Here is a 17,553-nt window from a genome sequence, read left to right on the forward strand (position 1 = left end):
AGTAAGAAGCGATCTTTGAATCCTGCATGGGTTGCGCTTGCCAAGGTTTGTTTGCTCCGATCCGGAAGCCGACATCGCCGACAGCGAGAGTCTTTGTGGGACAGTTCATGATCTACTCTTGGACATCCTTGGTGCCCCAGAGTCCACGTGGCAGCGGTCATAAGCTTCACAACAACCACCTGATTGCACCCGACATTGCCTGGTTCCTTCCTGGTTCCACCCTGGTCACTGCTGAGTGACCCAGACTCTGTCCCCTCTGCTTTCAGGTACTCTTCATCTTAGATCCACCCTTGGATCGCACCGGACACTTCTCTTCTGGCCGCCTGCAGCATCATCATCTACAGGCTCCATAGATCTACACGACGAAAGCCGACACGACTTTGCACCTGTGCACCCGCTTCCTGTGGGTGAGGTAACTCTTGAATGCCGGTGCTCCTGTAGTGGTATACACCTCTAGTGTCTAAGTCTAAAGTTTTGTACTTCTAGTCCAGTCGGAAGACTCTTAAAACAGTAACTCGATAACTTTTACGCACCATTGACTTTGCATTGGTGCATGTGTCTGCTTTCAGCGCTGCACCCGATTCCTGCGGGCTTTTCCCGACTTCAGCATTGCTAGTCCCGATTGGTCCCAGCGATTCCCCAGGCCCTGGGCCTGACCACTGTTGCGCTTCTTCAGTCTTCTACGTCGAGTAGGATGTCGAAGGGTCCATAGTTTTGTTTCATAAGTTTCAGTCAGGATAATCTGATGTGCGTTGGCACTGCTCCCACCTTTATTCCAAACAGGGGGCTGGATTGTCCCTCCTATGGGTGGGACCCAGGAAGAGGGTTGCGCTTGCCAAGGTTTGTTTGCTCCGATCCGGAAGCTGACACCGCCGACAGCGAGAGTCTTTGTGGGACAGTTCATGATCTACTCTTGGACATCCTTGGTGCCCCAGAGTCCACGTGGCAGCGGACATAAGCTTCACAACAACCACCTGATTGCACCCGACATTGCCTGGTTCCACCCTGGTCACTGCTGAGTGACCCAGACTCTGTCCCCTCTGCTTTCAGGCACTCTTCATCTTAGATCCACCCTTGGATCGCACCGGACACTTCCCTTCTGGCCGCCTGCAGCATCATCATCTACAGGCTCCATAGATCTACACGACGAAAGCCGACACGACTTTGCACCTGTGCACCCGCTTCCTGTGGGTGAGGTAACTCTTGAATGCCGGTGCTCCTGTAGTGGTATACACCTCTAGTGTCTAAGTCTAAAGTTTTGCACTTCTAGTCCAGTCGGAAGACTCTTAAAACAGTAACTCGATAACTTTTACGCACCATTGACTTTGCATTGGTGCATGTGTCTGCTTTCAGCGCTGCACCCGATTCCTGCGGGCTTTTCCCGACTTCAGCATTGCTAGCCCCGATTGGTCCCAGCGATTCCCCAGGCCCTAGGCCTGACCACTGTTCAATTAGTGATACTTATACCACTTTTTTAATGTATGGTTTGCGTGGCCCCCCGGCCTCATCCATAATTGTGCAACTTTTATATGTTTAACTGTGCTTTTGTTTAAACGCTTGTGCCTCTGCACTCATAAAGAGTACAGGGGATTATTCTAGTAATAAATACATATATTTTTATAATATATAACTTGGGTGGTGTCCTTTCATTTGATATTACAGGATTGTGATAGGTAAAACAGCTGGCTTCACATGCCCTCTTGAGTTAAGCCTTTAAGGCTGCTTAGTCCATGCTACCCTTAGGATAGCTTGTCTATAAGGTTGACTTACAACCATCACCATAAGGGATTGTTTGGACTGATACAAGGTGCCCCCAGAACTGGAGACATCATATATAAGGCCAAATTCACACAGTGTACCTTAGACACTAAGGGCCTGATTTAGAGTTCGGAGGACGGGATACTCTGTCACAAACTTGATGAATTATCTCGTCCACCATATTGAAAGTCCTGTGGCACGTGTAATGCAGCTGATGCAGTAGCGGTGGGTGACATTTGAAAGTGGTGAGGCGCAAAGTTATTAGCACGCTGCACCGTAGCGAGCGAGCGCAGCGAGGATGGCTCACTTAGTAAAAAAACTTTTACTACTTAAGCGAAGAAATACACTTTACCCCCTCCTGCTGTTTCAAAACGATCACATTAACCACCTACTCAAATGTTCCTGTTTTAACCAAGAAAAGTTTGAAACTGGGTTCGTCCAAGCCCCCAAACGACCACCCCCATTCAACCCTCCTCCCGGACAGTTTCCATCATCATACCCCCTCCAACAGTTTTCTGAGAAGACTACTTTAGCATTCCAGAGCCGACCCCGAAAGCCTCGTTTTGTGACAAAATTGAAAAGGCAACAGATGCCCCATACTGTAATTTTTAAATTTCTGAGGACAGTCACACCGAAGAGCTCCATGCATACCGTCCAGAAAACATTCTGTGATAGCCCTAAAGTTCCATGCCCTGTCTGGCATTGCAAACACAACTTTCTCAGCCTCATTAATGCAATATAAGGCCCACCTGCGGGTACAGGCATGTTATTTCCTCTGACTTGATTGATTGCATTCATTGCAGAACCAGTAAGCCACTTTTTTTTCTCTGATTTGAGTAATTGTAAAATAAGTAAAGCCTATCCCCTTTTCCTTCTTCCTCATATGGTAGTACTTCACCAATTCGTTAGCCTGTTCCTATTGTCTGCAAAGATATTGTATTGCACCGAGTAAGACAACTCTTGTTTATCAGTTTGAGCAGCACAGCCATCTAGCACTTGTATACTCATGTGCGTGCGTGTGTGCTCTCTAATGGCTGAGCAGGACTCGCATACCAGTCGGCCCCAGTACCAAAATTATACAGTTGTAATTTAAGGCCAGCTCCTGGCTCTGAAAAACTGTCGAATTACGAACCACTTGCTGTGCCTCGTGCAGGTTATATTTGACTGGGTGGCTCAATGAGATGAACTATTTATAATGAAACAGAACACTTTTGCATTTGATTATAGTAACAATTGTGTTTAAAGTGCTTAGAAACGGCAGAAGTGTGTTATGTAGCACTTTGTCCAACAGAAGTATTTGGGATCAACTAGATTATATGTAAAGTAACATAAATTAAGCGTCTGTCATCTTCCAAATTTACATCAAGGCCATGGCGCAGTAATCTAGTGATTAGTTTCCATGTCGAGTCTTCTGCTCTGCGGATTAGTGAACCCCTTAAATCGGCGTCTCTGCAACTTTCTGACAAGAAACAGTCAGGCCGCGGCACCGTGCGCAGTTTACAGTGCATTGATGCGAGCGCCTGACGGTGTATTTTGTAGTACAGAACCATCTACCAAGATAAAACGTGCTGACACTTAGCAAGATAAAACGTGCTAACACTTTGAAACGTAAATCTCTTTTCCTCGGCAGGATCTCTGCAAGAATCCGGCTTGACCTGAGAAAAGAAACTCATCAACATACCATGTGCTGAATATAGCGCTTTGTTCATCTTCATCGCTCCGCTAATTATAATACCTCTTTGTGAGGGCAGAACACTGCTAATTGCATCTCTCGTTAGTGAGGACAGGGTTATGCAAATTAGCGTTCCTTTTAGTGGTGTGCTAGCGTTTGTTATGAGATAACAACATAGGCATGTCACTTCACAACCAAGCAAGCGGCCGCCCTTCTCTTATCTTCTGAGTGTAAAAGTTCAAATCAATATCTAAATCAAATTAGATGGCCTCGCGGACACTCCGGATTCTGGAAATATCAGACCCCGCTTCACAGGGACACATTTGAAATAAATAATAATAATTTGCCGGGTTCAGACTCCTCGAAGTTTTGCCGAAGTGACTGAGCCACCACTGACCCGATATGCTACTAGTGCAGTAGAAAATGAAAATATACCTGATCAATCAAGTAAAGTAAGTACTCACTCTCGAGTCAAGAGAAAGGGCACACACAGGCTGGCTCCCGCACACGGTCGGCCCACAGGAGGCGACTGGTGGCAAGTAGTAGAGAGAGGATCTGACCAGTCAGCAGCGCCGCAAAATGGCCAATCACTGCATGACTACATGAAGTCACACACAGTGATTGGCCATTATGCAGTGTGTGTGCACCACCCACGCGCGGCATCCAATAATGGATTGCCCTGTCCTGCTGCGCGGTGACCAGCCAATCCTGGCGCTCCAGCAGCACCAGGATTGGCAAGGGGGGCCCACTGACTGCTCGCCCTGTGTCGCCTCTGAAAAGCCGGCCAGCTTAACCAGACACGAAACACCCCCCTGGTCCCTCTCTATGGGGGAACACTAATGCGCATGCTCGAGGAAGTTTCTGCCCTCCTGTCTCTTGCGCGCTAGAAGATACCTTGGCTGGCTGGCTGTCTGCTGCTGCAGCTGAGTGAGTGCGTCACGTGGACTGTCACTCAAGCTGTGCAGCAGTCCAGACCAGCCCCCCTGCACTCCCGGATAACTCGGGTGCTTCCCAGATTCCCGGCGGCGCTCGCTCGTCTTTCAACAACAGTCAGTGTGTGTCTTTATTATTGCAGCAGCGCGTCCATGGGGCTTGTGGGGCTACGCCCCAATGGACGCACCGCTGCTGAGCTGATGGTATATCTGTCATGTTTGTGATGGACTATCCTGTCCTCCGACCTCTGAATTAGGCTCTTTGTTTTGCGCAGTGGATTCACACACAATGAAATAAATGTAGTTGTGACTGGTGAACTTTGAAATTGCTGTGGCGTAAATACTTTCAAATGCCTTGCATTGCATTAATTGATTTCCTTGCAACCCCCAATTAAGAAGGGGGACATCCCTTTTACACCCTCCCCTAATGCAATTCATAAATGGCCTCAAAACACTTTTTGTGAGTTGGCAAGGACGAGTTTTGTACATTTTTAAAACTGTTTTGTACTCGCAAAGCCTGTGATTTTCTGAAACGCAGAGTATGTGACAGCAAAATTGTTTTGTATATCATGCTCTAAGTCTGCAGTTCATGTTTGTTCATCCAGTTATTGAAGTCTCCCAGGGCGTACAGATTGCAATACTTGAAAGTGATCTTGGAAAGATAGTGGTAGGATGAGAGGCAATGTAGATGGTGAATAGGTATATCAGTGAAAGAGAAAAGGTAAGAGTAGGTGAGAAGAAGAGTGAAGGTTAGGTAGGACAGAAACTGATGAGCTGCTAAAGCAAAGCGTGAGCACAATAGAGATGAAGAAAAAAAGATGGAAATAGTTTCTCATTGGAATATCATGGTAGATGCAAATGGTGACATTTTTGATGATGATAATGCAGTTCTAAAGCTTTATCTGTGAGTTATTCGAGGTATGCTTGATGATTAGAGGCTACTAAAAGTGTATGCTGCAATGGAGTTCGACAGCACTAGTGATTCGTGTTTACTGGGATAGATTCATTTGTCAGTTTAGGAATGTGTTGTCACCATTGGATTCTAGTAAGTTGTGCACGCATGAGGCTGTGTATGCATCCCTGTAGGTAGAGGCACTCCTTAGGGTTCATGAAAGACTCCAAGGTTACTGAAAAGTTGTATATTGTTCTTTATTTTCATAGTTTTTTTTCCCAATTCATGATATTGATAGCATATCAAAAAACTCGGATTGAACTCATAGTATTTTCCATTTGGTGGAACTCCGATGCATTTCGGTCTAATCTAGCCCTTTCTCAAGGAGTACTGAAAGAAGAAGATATAAAGGACTGTAAGGTGGCTGGGTTATCAAGCGAGGGGAGGCGTGAATATTAGAAAACAAACGAGGTGCTTGTGATATGGAGGAACGAACATCAAAAGACGGATTGTGAAATGGGCTGTGCAAAGGATGAATTAGTAGGGTTGTGGTATGGGTAGTGTTTGGAGTTCTATGCCGGCGTGTGGCGGGGGGAGTAATATGTGGCGTGAGCCTGGTACTTACGAAACTTGTGGCGTCGTAAGCGGCTGACAGGCTATGGAGAAAGTGATAGGAATTACTAAGTAGCGGGTTAGTTAAATATTAATTCCTGCATAAATCGCGAGGCATTGGAGAGAACTTACTTCATGGCGCGAGCGCCGAAGCCTTGAAACGGAGTCAGGGTGTTTTCGGGTCTCGAGTGGAGTAACGTGTAGACCTGAAGGGTTGACGCGGGCTAAGTGAATGAACGTGGTAATAAAAGATGGACTAGCGTGGTGCTCGGGAGGAGGGTGGTGATAGACATAGAAAAGGATGATAATAGTGGCCATGTTAGATGAGGGGTGAAGTGATTATATACAAAATAGTGAACTAAGGAGTGAGTGTGAAAGGATGCACGAGGAGCAGTACATATAAATACATGTCTTATCTTATCTTATCTTAAGGGAGACTTGTATAGCGCTCTGTCACCATAAGTTTCCTGGCGCTGGGTGGTACTGAGAGATGTAGAGGAGGGGAGCTAGCCAGACTGTGTGAAGAGGTTGGTTTTAAGACGTTTTCTGAATTCCAGCAAAGACAAGGAAGATTTGAGCAATAACGGCAACTGGCTCCAAAGTTTGGGAGCTAGATGAGCAAATCTACAGCCACCATATTTTTTTAGTTTAATTGGGACTCCAGTCAGCAGTTGATGATGGGAGGACCGTAGGTTACGGGCTGGACGGTAAGGGGTCACTAAGGATCTTAGAAAGACGGGAGACGTACCATTCACAGCTTTGTAGGTCAGGCAGCCGTAAACATCATGATTATAAATAACAACTAAATTCTGTGCAATCGTTGAGTCCATGTGGCTTCAATGATTGGAGACGATAAATCCATTCCAATTCCCGTTGTAGAAGGAATTTCCGATTGTCTCTTCCTTCTATTTTCGTGATAGTTTCTAGAACTATGAATTTCAGTTGAGGGATGTTGTGGTGAAGTTCTAGAAAGTGGATAGCTACATTGAATTTGTCGTTCTTTGTGCGGATGTTGGATTTGTGTTCATTGATGCGCACTTTGATTTTCCTCTCAGTTTTTCCTACGTAAATTTTTCCGCAGGGACACTTGATGGCGTAGATTAAATTGGTGGAATCGCAGGTGGCGTTGACATTGAGTTTAATTGTGTGGCCTTTCATAGGATGTGTAATGTTATTGCCTTTGATTATGCAATTGCAATTGTTGCAGTTCATGCATGGGTGAGTTCCTTTGTTTTCTTTGGTGGTGTCAGTTTTCTTTGTCAGTATTTCCTTGATGTTATTGCTACGAGTGTAGGCAAACAAAGGTTGTGTCTTGAAAATGTCTTTGAAATCAGGTTCCATTTGTAGTATGGGCCAATGTTTAAGAATGATTTTCTTAAAGGTAGCACTAGACGTGGAGTATTTGGATACCAGGACCATACGTTGATCTTTAGGTTTAGTGGTTTTGAGTAAAATTTCCTGTCTATTGATGGCTGCAGTGCGTGTGATGGCATCCTCGAGGATGGTTTCGGGATAACCTCTTTCTTCAAAACGATCATACATTTCTTTGATTCTTTGTTTGAGTGTGGTTTCATCAGATATGATGCGTTTGACTCGTAGCATTTGTGAGTATGGTAGATGTTTCTTGAGTGATCCCTGATGGAAACTTGTGCAATGTAGGGTATTGTTGCGGTCTGTGGGTTTTCGGTACAAGTCTATGATGAGCCCATGTTTAGTGACTTTGATGTTAACATCCAGAAAGGAGATGTCTGTTTCACTTATTTGCCAACTGAGTTTAATTCTTTCATCCTTTGTGTTCAATGAGGTTAGTGCATTGAGTAGAGAGTCTTTAGTGTCTTTCCAGATCAGGAAAAGGTCGTCAATGTACCTGACGTATAGTTTGATCCTATCATTAAGATCTTTTTTGCCATATATGTGGGTGTTTTCAAAATCTTGCATGTAGATGTTCGCGTACGTGGGAGCCGCACAATTCCCCATCGACATTCCGGATAGTTGAAGGTACCTACAGGCATGCATACGCAGGCTCATGCGTGCACAACTTACTAGTATACGATAGGCGCCACCAGGACGGAGACACCACCTGAGAGAGCACCCAACCTGTCAAACTTCATACCATTTTCACTCTAACTTTTAATACTGACCAGCTGTGCACCCTCTATCACAACTATTTTGTCACCATTGGATTAACAGGATCCAGCTGGGTTGTACAGCGTTTATTGAGACAGAAACAGAGACAGCTCAATCCACACAAAGCATGGTAAGCCTTCACCAACTGACTACCAAACCTTCAACTCTCGTACTTTATATTCCCCATATTTCATCTTCTGCATTCCCATTCTACTCATACCTCACAATACAACACGCATTCATTCTATAAAGTAACTAACAACCGAAAATACCGTCAAATAGAAAATAAATTCCCTGCAATTCACTGTTATGACAAAACCTCCACAGGCAAGTTTATCATATGTGCATTTTGATGTTGGGCCCACACTCCACTCTTCTTTCCAAAACCCCACACACCTAATTATATGTAACCAACTTCTCACAAAACAGATACATTCGTATTTGACTGAAGATCACCTTTGCCCTACCAACCTGCACTTCCAGATCTAAAAACACATTTCCATAATGATCTGCTTCTTTAGGTGTTGATGTAGAAATTCCCTTAAATATAGACAAGCTTTCAAGATTCCATATACTTTCCCACCTTTCAATGTTACTGCCATTTTGAAAACTTAAACAGCTCCCTGAGCATTAGAGCATCAGCGTTCTTTTACCTGAATCACTAAGTGCAGCAAATTGGGTCACTGGTTGAGGGGGTGAACCCTACCTAAGCAGCCACCCTACTCTTTGTTAGGGTGAAGACACAAGCAAAACCCAAATTAAACTTTCCTTAACCATTTGGTACGTGGCACAGAGCCATCAAGCATAACATAGAGGCAATATGTAAAGTATTTATGCAGCTATTCACACACTATGAAAGCGAAACACAACACAAGAGAAATCCCACTCCAATTTAGAACAATAGAGTAAAATATAATAAATAATTTAAGAGCCAAACAGAAAAAATCCAATCAGTAGAACCAAAGATTTTAAAATAAAAATAGTGCCTGGCAGCACTAAGCGACAACTGTGGTTATCTGGTCACGCTGAACCAAGACAAAGTCACAAGTTCAGACCAATCACAATGGAGCATGGGCGGGATACAGGAACCTGTTAGGCTCGCTGAACAAGAATAGATTAAATCCTGGTTGCAGAACATCGCGAGAACCTGCACTGAGGATGCATTGCACAGCAGAGGCAATGTGAGGTCCTGGTGTGGAGATGTGTTGCGTAGCAGTAGTTTCAAAGCCCTGTGGTGGCGATGTGAGATGTCTGTATGACAGAATCACGCATGCATTAACAATGCATTGCTTTACCATGCATCCATTACATGCAATGCCTTTATCACACATTGCATTTACAGTGCAATCTTTTACCACTCATATACCTTATATAGTATATATAAGGTAAGTGAAACTTTATATATAATCTATATATCTATATCTGTATAGATTTATAGATAAATAATCTATATCTTTATAGATATATAGATACATATATAGCTATAGCTATATAGTACATTTCTTAATTGGGTGAACCCCTATTTGTTTAATTACCTTTACAACCCCATACCCCTAAATCCTAAAACCATGCTTACCACCCATAACCCCTACCCACTCCATAACTCTAAAAACACCCTTAACCACCATATACCATACCGACCCTTAAACCCTAAAAACAGTCTTAATCACCCAATACCCCTACCCACCCCTAAACTCTAAAACACCCTTACCATCAAATAACCCTACCCACTCCTAAACCCTAAAAACACTCTTACCACCTTATACCCCTACCCACCCCTAAACTCTAAAAACACCATTACCACCCAATAGCCTTACACACCCCTAAACCCTAAAATACCCTTACAACCTAATACTCTATGCTTGGTAAAACGTTGGGTAGTAAAGGCATGCGTTTAAAAGGCATATGCGTTGTTAAGGATGCGTTGTAAAGACATGTGTGTAATGGCATGCTTGGTTTTGTCATACATCCTGCCACCACCTATCACCCTTTATTTCACTGTCTGGGACCATTACACAAGATCAACTGCGATCTACACATAGGCATGTGACCCAGTAAACAGGCTGCAGGCACCAAATGGTTAGGACATGACAATACCAACTTTTTAAAAGTTTCAAACCAAAGGGGTCACCTCCATTATTACGGGGGCCTGGTAGAACGTAATAAAGTTTACAAAAAAGAGGGTACCTGGCCACCAATTTACAGTACTACTTATTTATTTCAGCAGATTAAGGTGCAACGCATTCAGTTGCTGTACCTTACTTCATCACTTGAAATCATTTTGAAAAACTTTTTTTAAAAGACATTTTGTTTTTCAATAGGGAATTCAAAAGATACATTCTTCATCTTACAGAAAAGAAACTTGATCAACATGTGAAACAAAATTGTGCAAAATATAACAAATCATTCTGAAATGTAGGTACATAAAATTGAAAATCATGTGCATTTCCAGACATTACACCAGTCATTGTTACTAGTACACAGGCTGCCTCTAACCAAATTCCTTCTACTTTGTAATTTGCTTAATTTGAAGAGAAGTCTAACTATGGGGAAAAGGTTTGAGTTCTCTCATAGTTAGCCTGCCCTTCAAATTAAACAAAGTACAAGGACTTTGGTTAGAGGCAGTCTGTGTACTATTAATAATGACTGGTGCAATTGCCTGTAAATACACATGATTTGCAATGTTATGTACCTACATTCCAGAATGATTTGTTATATTTTGCACAATTTTGTTTCACGTGTTGATCAAGTTTCTTTTCTGTAAGATGAAGAATGTATCTTTTGAATTCCCTATTGAAAAACAAAATGTCTTTTAAAAAAGTGTTTCAAAATGATTTCAAGTGATGAAGTAAGGTACATCAACTGAATGTGTTGCACCTTAATCTGCTGAAATAAATAAGCAGTACTGTAAATTGGTGGCCAGGTATCCTCTTTTATTGCAAACTTTCTAAAAGTGTCATTTTGAGAACTGTGACCTAAAATCTAACTTCACTATTAAAGAGGGTTTAAAATTACAATTATTTCGACACCAAACGTGATATTTCTGCCTGCTACCAATGAACAGTTATACTTATTAAATGTAACACATTTACCCAATGGTATCCTATGGGAGAGGTAGGCATCACGGTAGCAAAAAACGAATTTAGGAGTTTTTCACTACCAGGACATGTAAAACTTCAAAGTACATGTCTAACTTTTTAAATACATTGCATCTTGCCATCTGGGCTGTTTAGGCCCTAACCTAGGGGTGATGTTTATATATTAAAAAGGGAGAATTGGGCTTGGCAAGAGGTTTACTTTGCCAGGCCAGAATGACAGTTTAAAACTGCACACAAAGGCATGTTTAAGGGCTACTTAAGTTGGTGGCACAATCAGTGCTGCAGGCCCATAATTTACAGGTCCTGGATACTGGTAGTTCTACTTTACTAAGGTCTCACAAGTCAAATTAAATGTGCCAATGGGGTGTAAGCCAATGTTACCATGTTTAAAGTAGAGCGCACAAGCACTTTAGCACTGGTTAGCAATGGTAGAGTGCACAGTCTTAAACGCAGCAGAAAAAAGGGGACTGGAAGGCACAAAGTTGGGGGAAAGCCACACCAAGGATGTCAGGTCCAACACTATGTAATTAAACATGGACAGCTGTCTCTCTTTAATAATCAAAATAGAAGCCTCACCCCATTTCTGATTTATCTGTACTTGCATTTTGGTCATATAAGATTTCACTCTGTTCTGCTTTACTGAATGTTTGATATAATAATCAACTTTGCACTTTTTCAGAAACCACCACTGGAATAGCTTTGAACCAACAATATGACCTCTTAGTAACTGAAACAGAGAAAAATCAGTTAGATTATTGACAACTTTGACATACTTATACTCATCCTAACCTAGTTTAAGGACACTTTACAAAATATATTTGATCTACTTCTGGCAAATCTATCCTTTGCTGTAATTGTGAAGAAAGGCAGGGTGGAGCGATTTTAATTATCCACAATGACTCAACCCAGTGTAGATATCTTTCCACTGACCAATTTCGTTTCTTCAAATGCTTATATCTAGATGTCTCTGCTCATAACACCTTGGCAATTAGACTAATTATCATCTACTATCCCTTAGAAAAGATAATTGCATTACTGGGAGAATATATGTTCTTCATCAACCCCAATTAATGATCTCTGTGATCAGCATCTTCCTTGGTGGCTTAATATGCACTGAGGAGAGACTAACAATACAACAGTCAGCTTGATTTCTGCCCTTCTTCTGCATAATGAGCTCATAAACCCACTCACTCAAAAGGGTCCATAATTGATTTGATCCCTGCCAAAGAATTCATTCAATTTCGTGAAGACCCTTTCGTTAACTAGTCATACCATTATCAGATCCCTTTCCCCTTAGCCCTTGTCCACAGTGAAATGCTAGGTTATCAAAAAAAGAAATCTTTTTGGTTTTGAGACATCAAACATATATACATGATGACACTCCCCGAGAAGGCTATGAGGATCCTCCCTCATATTGGACAGCACCAAGACATCGTTAATGTCACAGCTAAGTACAATATTTTTATAAAAGCCCTCCTGTACATGTGCACTCCTTTGAAAAGCAAGAAAAGTTGAAACATCCTGCCCCGTCTTTCTTAAAAGACCTCTATGAGTAAAGCAGATCCCTATGGAGACTTGGGAACACTTGTAGACGATTGCTATGTTTTGTGACTATTACTGTCTCAGACCTGCCAGAAGCACCTATAAATACACACATTATCAGGTCTAAATCCTCACATATCAAATCTGCCAAAAATTGTCTATGTGCCACCAACCCTACCGTGGCCAGATGGAGTAATGGAGTTACCAAATTCAAATGTGAAGACTTTGGAAATGTTTTTATTGAAAATGTCAAATCTATTGAACTCTCACTCCTTTGAATCCCTACTCACTTGGATTGCGCTAATGTTACATTGAAAGCCCAGCCATCTTGGTCTTACTTTACCACCACCTCCTCAGAGCATGACATTCTCAAAATCATTAGCAATGTCAATCGCTTGGACTATTTCACAGACTCAGTGCTGGGTAACATGAAAAAGACCTGGCCAAACACCTGTTACCATACTGCACAAACCTAGTAAACCTATTGCTAATTTGGCTTAGTTGGACACCCTTACACCTTTAGGATACCCAAATGTTTCTCCGGTGTAGTAAAGTGTACCTCTGTGGGCTTCAGTGATGGACAAAAAAGAAATGGCATAATTTGCCCATGAGATATGAATGTGACATTGTTGTTAAAGATAACACAAACTTGTGAACCTTCGGAAGTGGCCATACCATATGCTGTTTTGTGACTAGTTTCTGCTCACTGAAGAGGTATGTGGCACAATGTTTAAATGGGTTGTGTTGCCAGTTTTTAAGTAAAGGAAAGGTGATTTGAAGCAGAGCGGGTTTCTGTGGGGAGCGTTTTCATTAATAACGAAATATTGGAACACAAGCAACCCACCCTCGTTTCACTCTAGTTGGGCCTCATCAGTGAGGTGTAACTAAAGTCCTGTGGCACAGTGAGCAGGAGACACATATTTCAGCATACTCTTTGCACACAGACAGGATACCACAGTAAAACACAAAAAGTAGAATGATTTCAAACGTCTTGGCCACTAGCAATCTCTTGTGCAGCATTTCAGTCCATTGTTTCTTACACAGATACTCAAAAAGATGAAACGGGAGTGGAGTTGCCTGTGTTCGTGTTCATACGACACGTGGTCTGGCAGTTTCCGCTGCCGGTTCCTATGGCGGCAGGACGAATACTGATTTGCATACTGTTACTCTCCATCTGGAGTGTCAGTCAATCAGTCAATCAGCTTTATTTCGATAATAAAAATATCATAAAAGCATTACATAAAACAACAAATAAAACCATGTTAGTTAAAATCCAATGATTAATCCAATAAAAATGATACACTTTCCAATAAATTAAGTAAGAAGGTCCAATACATGACTGCAATTAAACAATGAGTTTTAGCCTTTTACATCTGATTGGCCAAGCCCAGCCCAGGTATTTGGCCATACCATCTGGAGTGATGCAGTGATCAGTAAAATTATGGCTGGAATGCAGCCTGAGTGAATGCCAATGACTGAGAATTTTGCAAGGATTCCACCGGTCACCTTTTGTTGTTTCCCTGCGATGGGACAGCTTTTATTGCCAAACTGGAAGCAACACGTGTAGCAAATTAGTGGCAAATGTTTGATCCGTCCCTCTGCTCCCTTTGTGCAACGAGAGCCCCACTCACCTCGATCTCTAGTATGGTTTAATGGCTCAATACCACTTTGTAATTGAGACCTACCAAATCCGCAATTTTACATTAATAACACTGCGTAATGACATGATAACATGCAACACTTCACCTCAAATATGCATAGAATTAAGGGTTTTGAGTGTCAGGCAGTTGATTGATATATTGTTGTGTTGCTAAAAGAATGAAACAACGAAATATATTGTGCAAGGACCTTTATCAAGATCAGGCATGTTCTTAGTTACAAACTTTCAATGCAATGTATGTTAGCTAATCAGCCAATCAAGGAAACCAGAAATTAAAAATATGTGCTAGCCTGAAAATACATCTAGATGAAGCGTTATAATGTTAATAATGTTGATGACCTCATGCATTTTTTCATTTTTACCAGGATGAGTGCGATATATTTTGCTGCAGTACGTTTTCCTTTTGACAGAACTTTCTCCAGCCTATTTTTAGGGTTGTTTACATTTTGAAAGTATACACACTTCACCATTCTAACATAGCATTAGAGCAGAAGTCATCTGCAGCTAAAGTTTCTGCAATGAATTGTGATATTCACATGAGTTATACGGAAACTATTCTGAGTTGTACACTACTGAGCCAAGCATTCCTTGATCTTTGGTCGCCCACCATGGTGTTAAATAGACAAAACTTATTTCCCTCAATGCTATGACATGACTGTGTTTTTATCATCATAGTGCACAAATTACAAGGCTATTTTGCTTTACAGGCTAATATCAACATCCCGATGGGTGCTTTTCGACCCGGAGCTGGACAGCCGCCAAAAAGGAAAGAATTTACACCAGAAGTAGAGGAGGTGAGACACATAATCACGTATCTTACATTACACTTTTTTTTATCTTACTCAATAACAGCAGCTATTGCTTGGTATTATGTTACATTATATTATGTTACAATTAATTTGTAGAGGACTTTCATGCACATGCGTTTTGGCGCTTTAGGAAGACACAATCTTAAAATATAGCAGTGACTAGGGAAAAAGTTAAGACGATTTTTAATTAATAAAGAACAGGTAATCAGCTGGCATCTGTAGTAGCGTAGATTTATTTCTACTCTCAAACTCAAGGGGAAGAGATCCACAGTTTGTCCGTTGTTGTAGAAAAAGCACTGTCTCCACAAGGGACCAGCCTGGTCCTAGAAGTGGCAAGCAAGAATTTGTTTGTCCATCGGAAGACAAGTAACGGCTGATAGAAGGAAAATGTATTTGCCAGAATAGAGGGTGATTTGAGGTGCAGGGATTTATGGACAATTGTTATTGCGATTGAATGGTTTGCTAGTGTAGAGATCACAATACTGGTTACATATGCAACCTTCTGGTGGTTTTTGGAACCCCTCTTGCCACAGTATTCTGAGCAAGCTGCAATCAACTGAGGTTTTTGTCTGGAGGGTCAAAGTCGATTGAATTAGCATTGTCAAGATTTGATTCAAGCATAGCATTCCTTACTGTGGTATCACAAGATAGATCAAGAGGAGGATATATTGTAATAGGAAATGGTGGGTGAAACAGGTGCTGCCCACATTCATGGATTGTGCAAAAGAAACAATTGATGGACGGAATGCTGGACAATGCAAACATTCACCCCCAGTCACAAGGATCTGGGTTTATTCCATCATTCTTTTGCTCACCACACCACCCCAGTTTGGACCCAGCTATATGCAAATCAGTCTTGACCCTGTTCCTAGTGGGAACAGTCCAGCCCAAACTCCAAGCCAGGTCCTCCCTGGACCGGAAACAAGCATCCTGGGACCGGTTTCAGGGCATCACCCTTCTTCAGCCAGGCTAGCTTGAATATAATGGTGTAGTGAGCAAGGCAGCCATGTCTGGGCATATCCTTCTCACTTAGGGCGACATATGCAAAATAAATAATTGACGGACGGAATGCTGGACTATGCAAACATTCACCCCAGTCACAAGGATCTGGGTTTATCCATCATTCTTTTGCACATCACACCACCCCAGTTTGGACCCAGCTATATGCAAATCAGTCTTGACCCTGTTCCTTGTGGGAACAGTCCAGCTCAAACACATTCATGGATTGGGCTTTCAGGTACATGGTGTTGTCGAAGAGAAAACCTAAATTATGCACCTCTGTCAAACGAACTAGGGGACTGCCCATTATACCTGACCATAAGGTTGTGTGCCGCTTGGTGACAGATGAAACAGAGGCAACCACTAGCTTGATTTTTGTCAGATTCATCTTCAGGAAATTGTTGGCTATACTTCTCCTGGCGATGGTGAAATCCTCTGTTAAAGGACACATTTTTTTGGCAGGGAAAAACTTTCAAATAAGATAGGTTAAAGATATCCTAGATGTAATCAGCATTCATATAGAAGTGTACTCCTCCTTGCTGGAGTAATTAGGCAAGGGGTGATGTACATGATAAACAGAAAGGGCAAGAGGATTGAGCCTTTAAGGACCCCGCCTAGCCTTAGAAAAGTATGGGGAAATAGTGACCACTTGTGACTTGAAATCAAAGATTTTACCAGCCTCAGGACAGTACTGGTGATACCTTCTTCTTCCAGGGTCTTACACAGAATGTTGTGGCATTTATATCAAATGCAGCCAACAAGTCTGAGAGGTCTTGCATGCTGTTTCTCGTTTAAGAGGGAAGTGCGAAAATCATTGAGAGCTGATGGGACCATGAGCTTGGTGGTATGACCAGGATGAAAGACTACTTGTTGACCTTCCATTAGGCTGTTAGATTCTGCAAACTCTTGAAGCTGACTCAAGTCTACGGGCCAGATGTACAAAGCTATTTAGCATTTCTTAATGGTCCGAATCGCTACTTTGGATGGTAAGAAATGTAAAAAGCCTTTTGGCATGTACAAAGGCTATTTTGGAATAGCAAAATGTAATTTCTACCCAGTAGAAATCGCATTTTGTGACACCCATATAGGAAATCGCAAATAGGGATTTCCAATTTGCGATTTCCTGTGTACATGTACAAAGTATTTCCTAAACGCGAATTGGGCATTTAGGAAATGCTATTGGCATTGACTCAAAGTTGATGGTAACCATGTGCAATTAAAAATAAAACACACCTAAATGTTTTTTTTTTAAAGTGCAAGAAAGCGCACACATGCCTGTAGGGCTTTTGTCTGCTTTATACATGCGCCACTTTTTCCGGGGTGCAGCAAGTGGGGTCTTAGGCTGGATGTCACCCTTGGGTGTGACACCAAGTACAATAGTTGTGTTCTCATTTTTTGATGTGTTTTTAGTTCTGAAAAGGAGGCATGCATTTGTTGAGTGCAAAATACCTG

General features: G+C 42.1%; 1 protein-coding gene across 1 annotated transcript in view; it reads left to right on the top strand.

Moving 5' to 3' along the window:
* The window catches only part of SMPX (small muscle protein X-linked), a 386,156-nt gene that overhangs the window by 124,196 nt on the left and 244,407 nt on the right, over window positions 1-17,553 (top strand). Inside the window, exon 3 of the mRNA XM_086933367.1 lies at window positions 15,001-15,087. Within this exon, the coding sequence (XP_086789493.1) occupies window positions 15,001-15,087 (87 nt within the window). The remainder of the gene's footprint in view (window positions 1-15,000; window positions 15,088-17,553) is intronic.

Source organism: Lissotriton vulgaris, chromosome 8, assembly GCF_964263255.1.
Source record: "Lissotriton vulgaris chromosome 8, aLisVul1.2, whole genome shotgun sequence".
Classification (NCBI taxonomy): Eukaryota; Metazoa; Chordata; class Amphibia; order Caudata; family Salamandridae; genus Lissotriton; species Lissotriton vulgaris.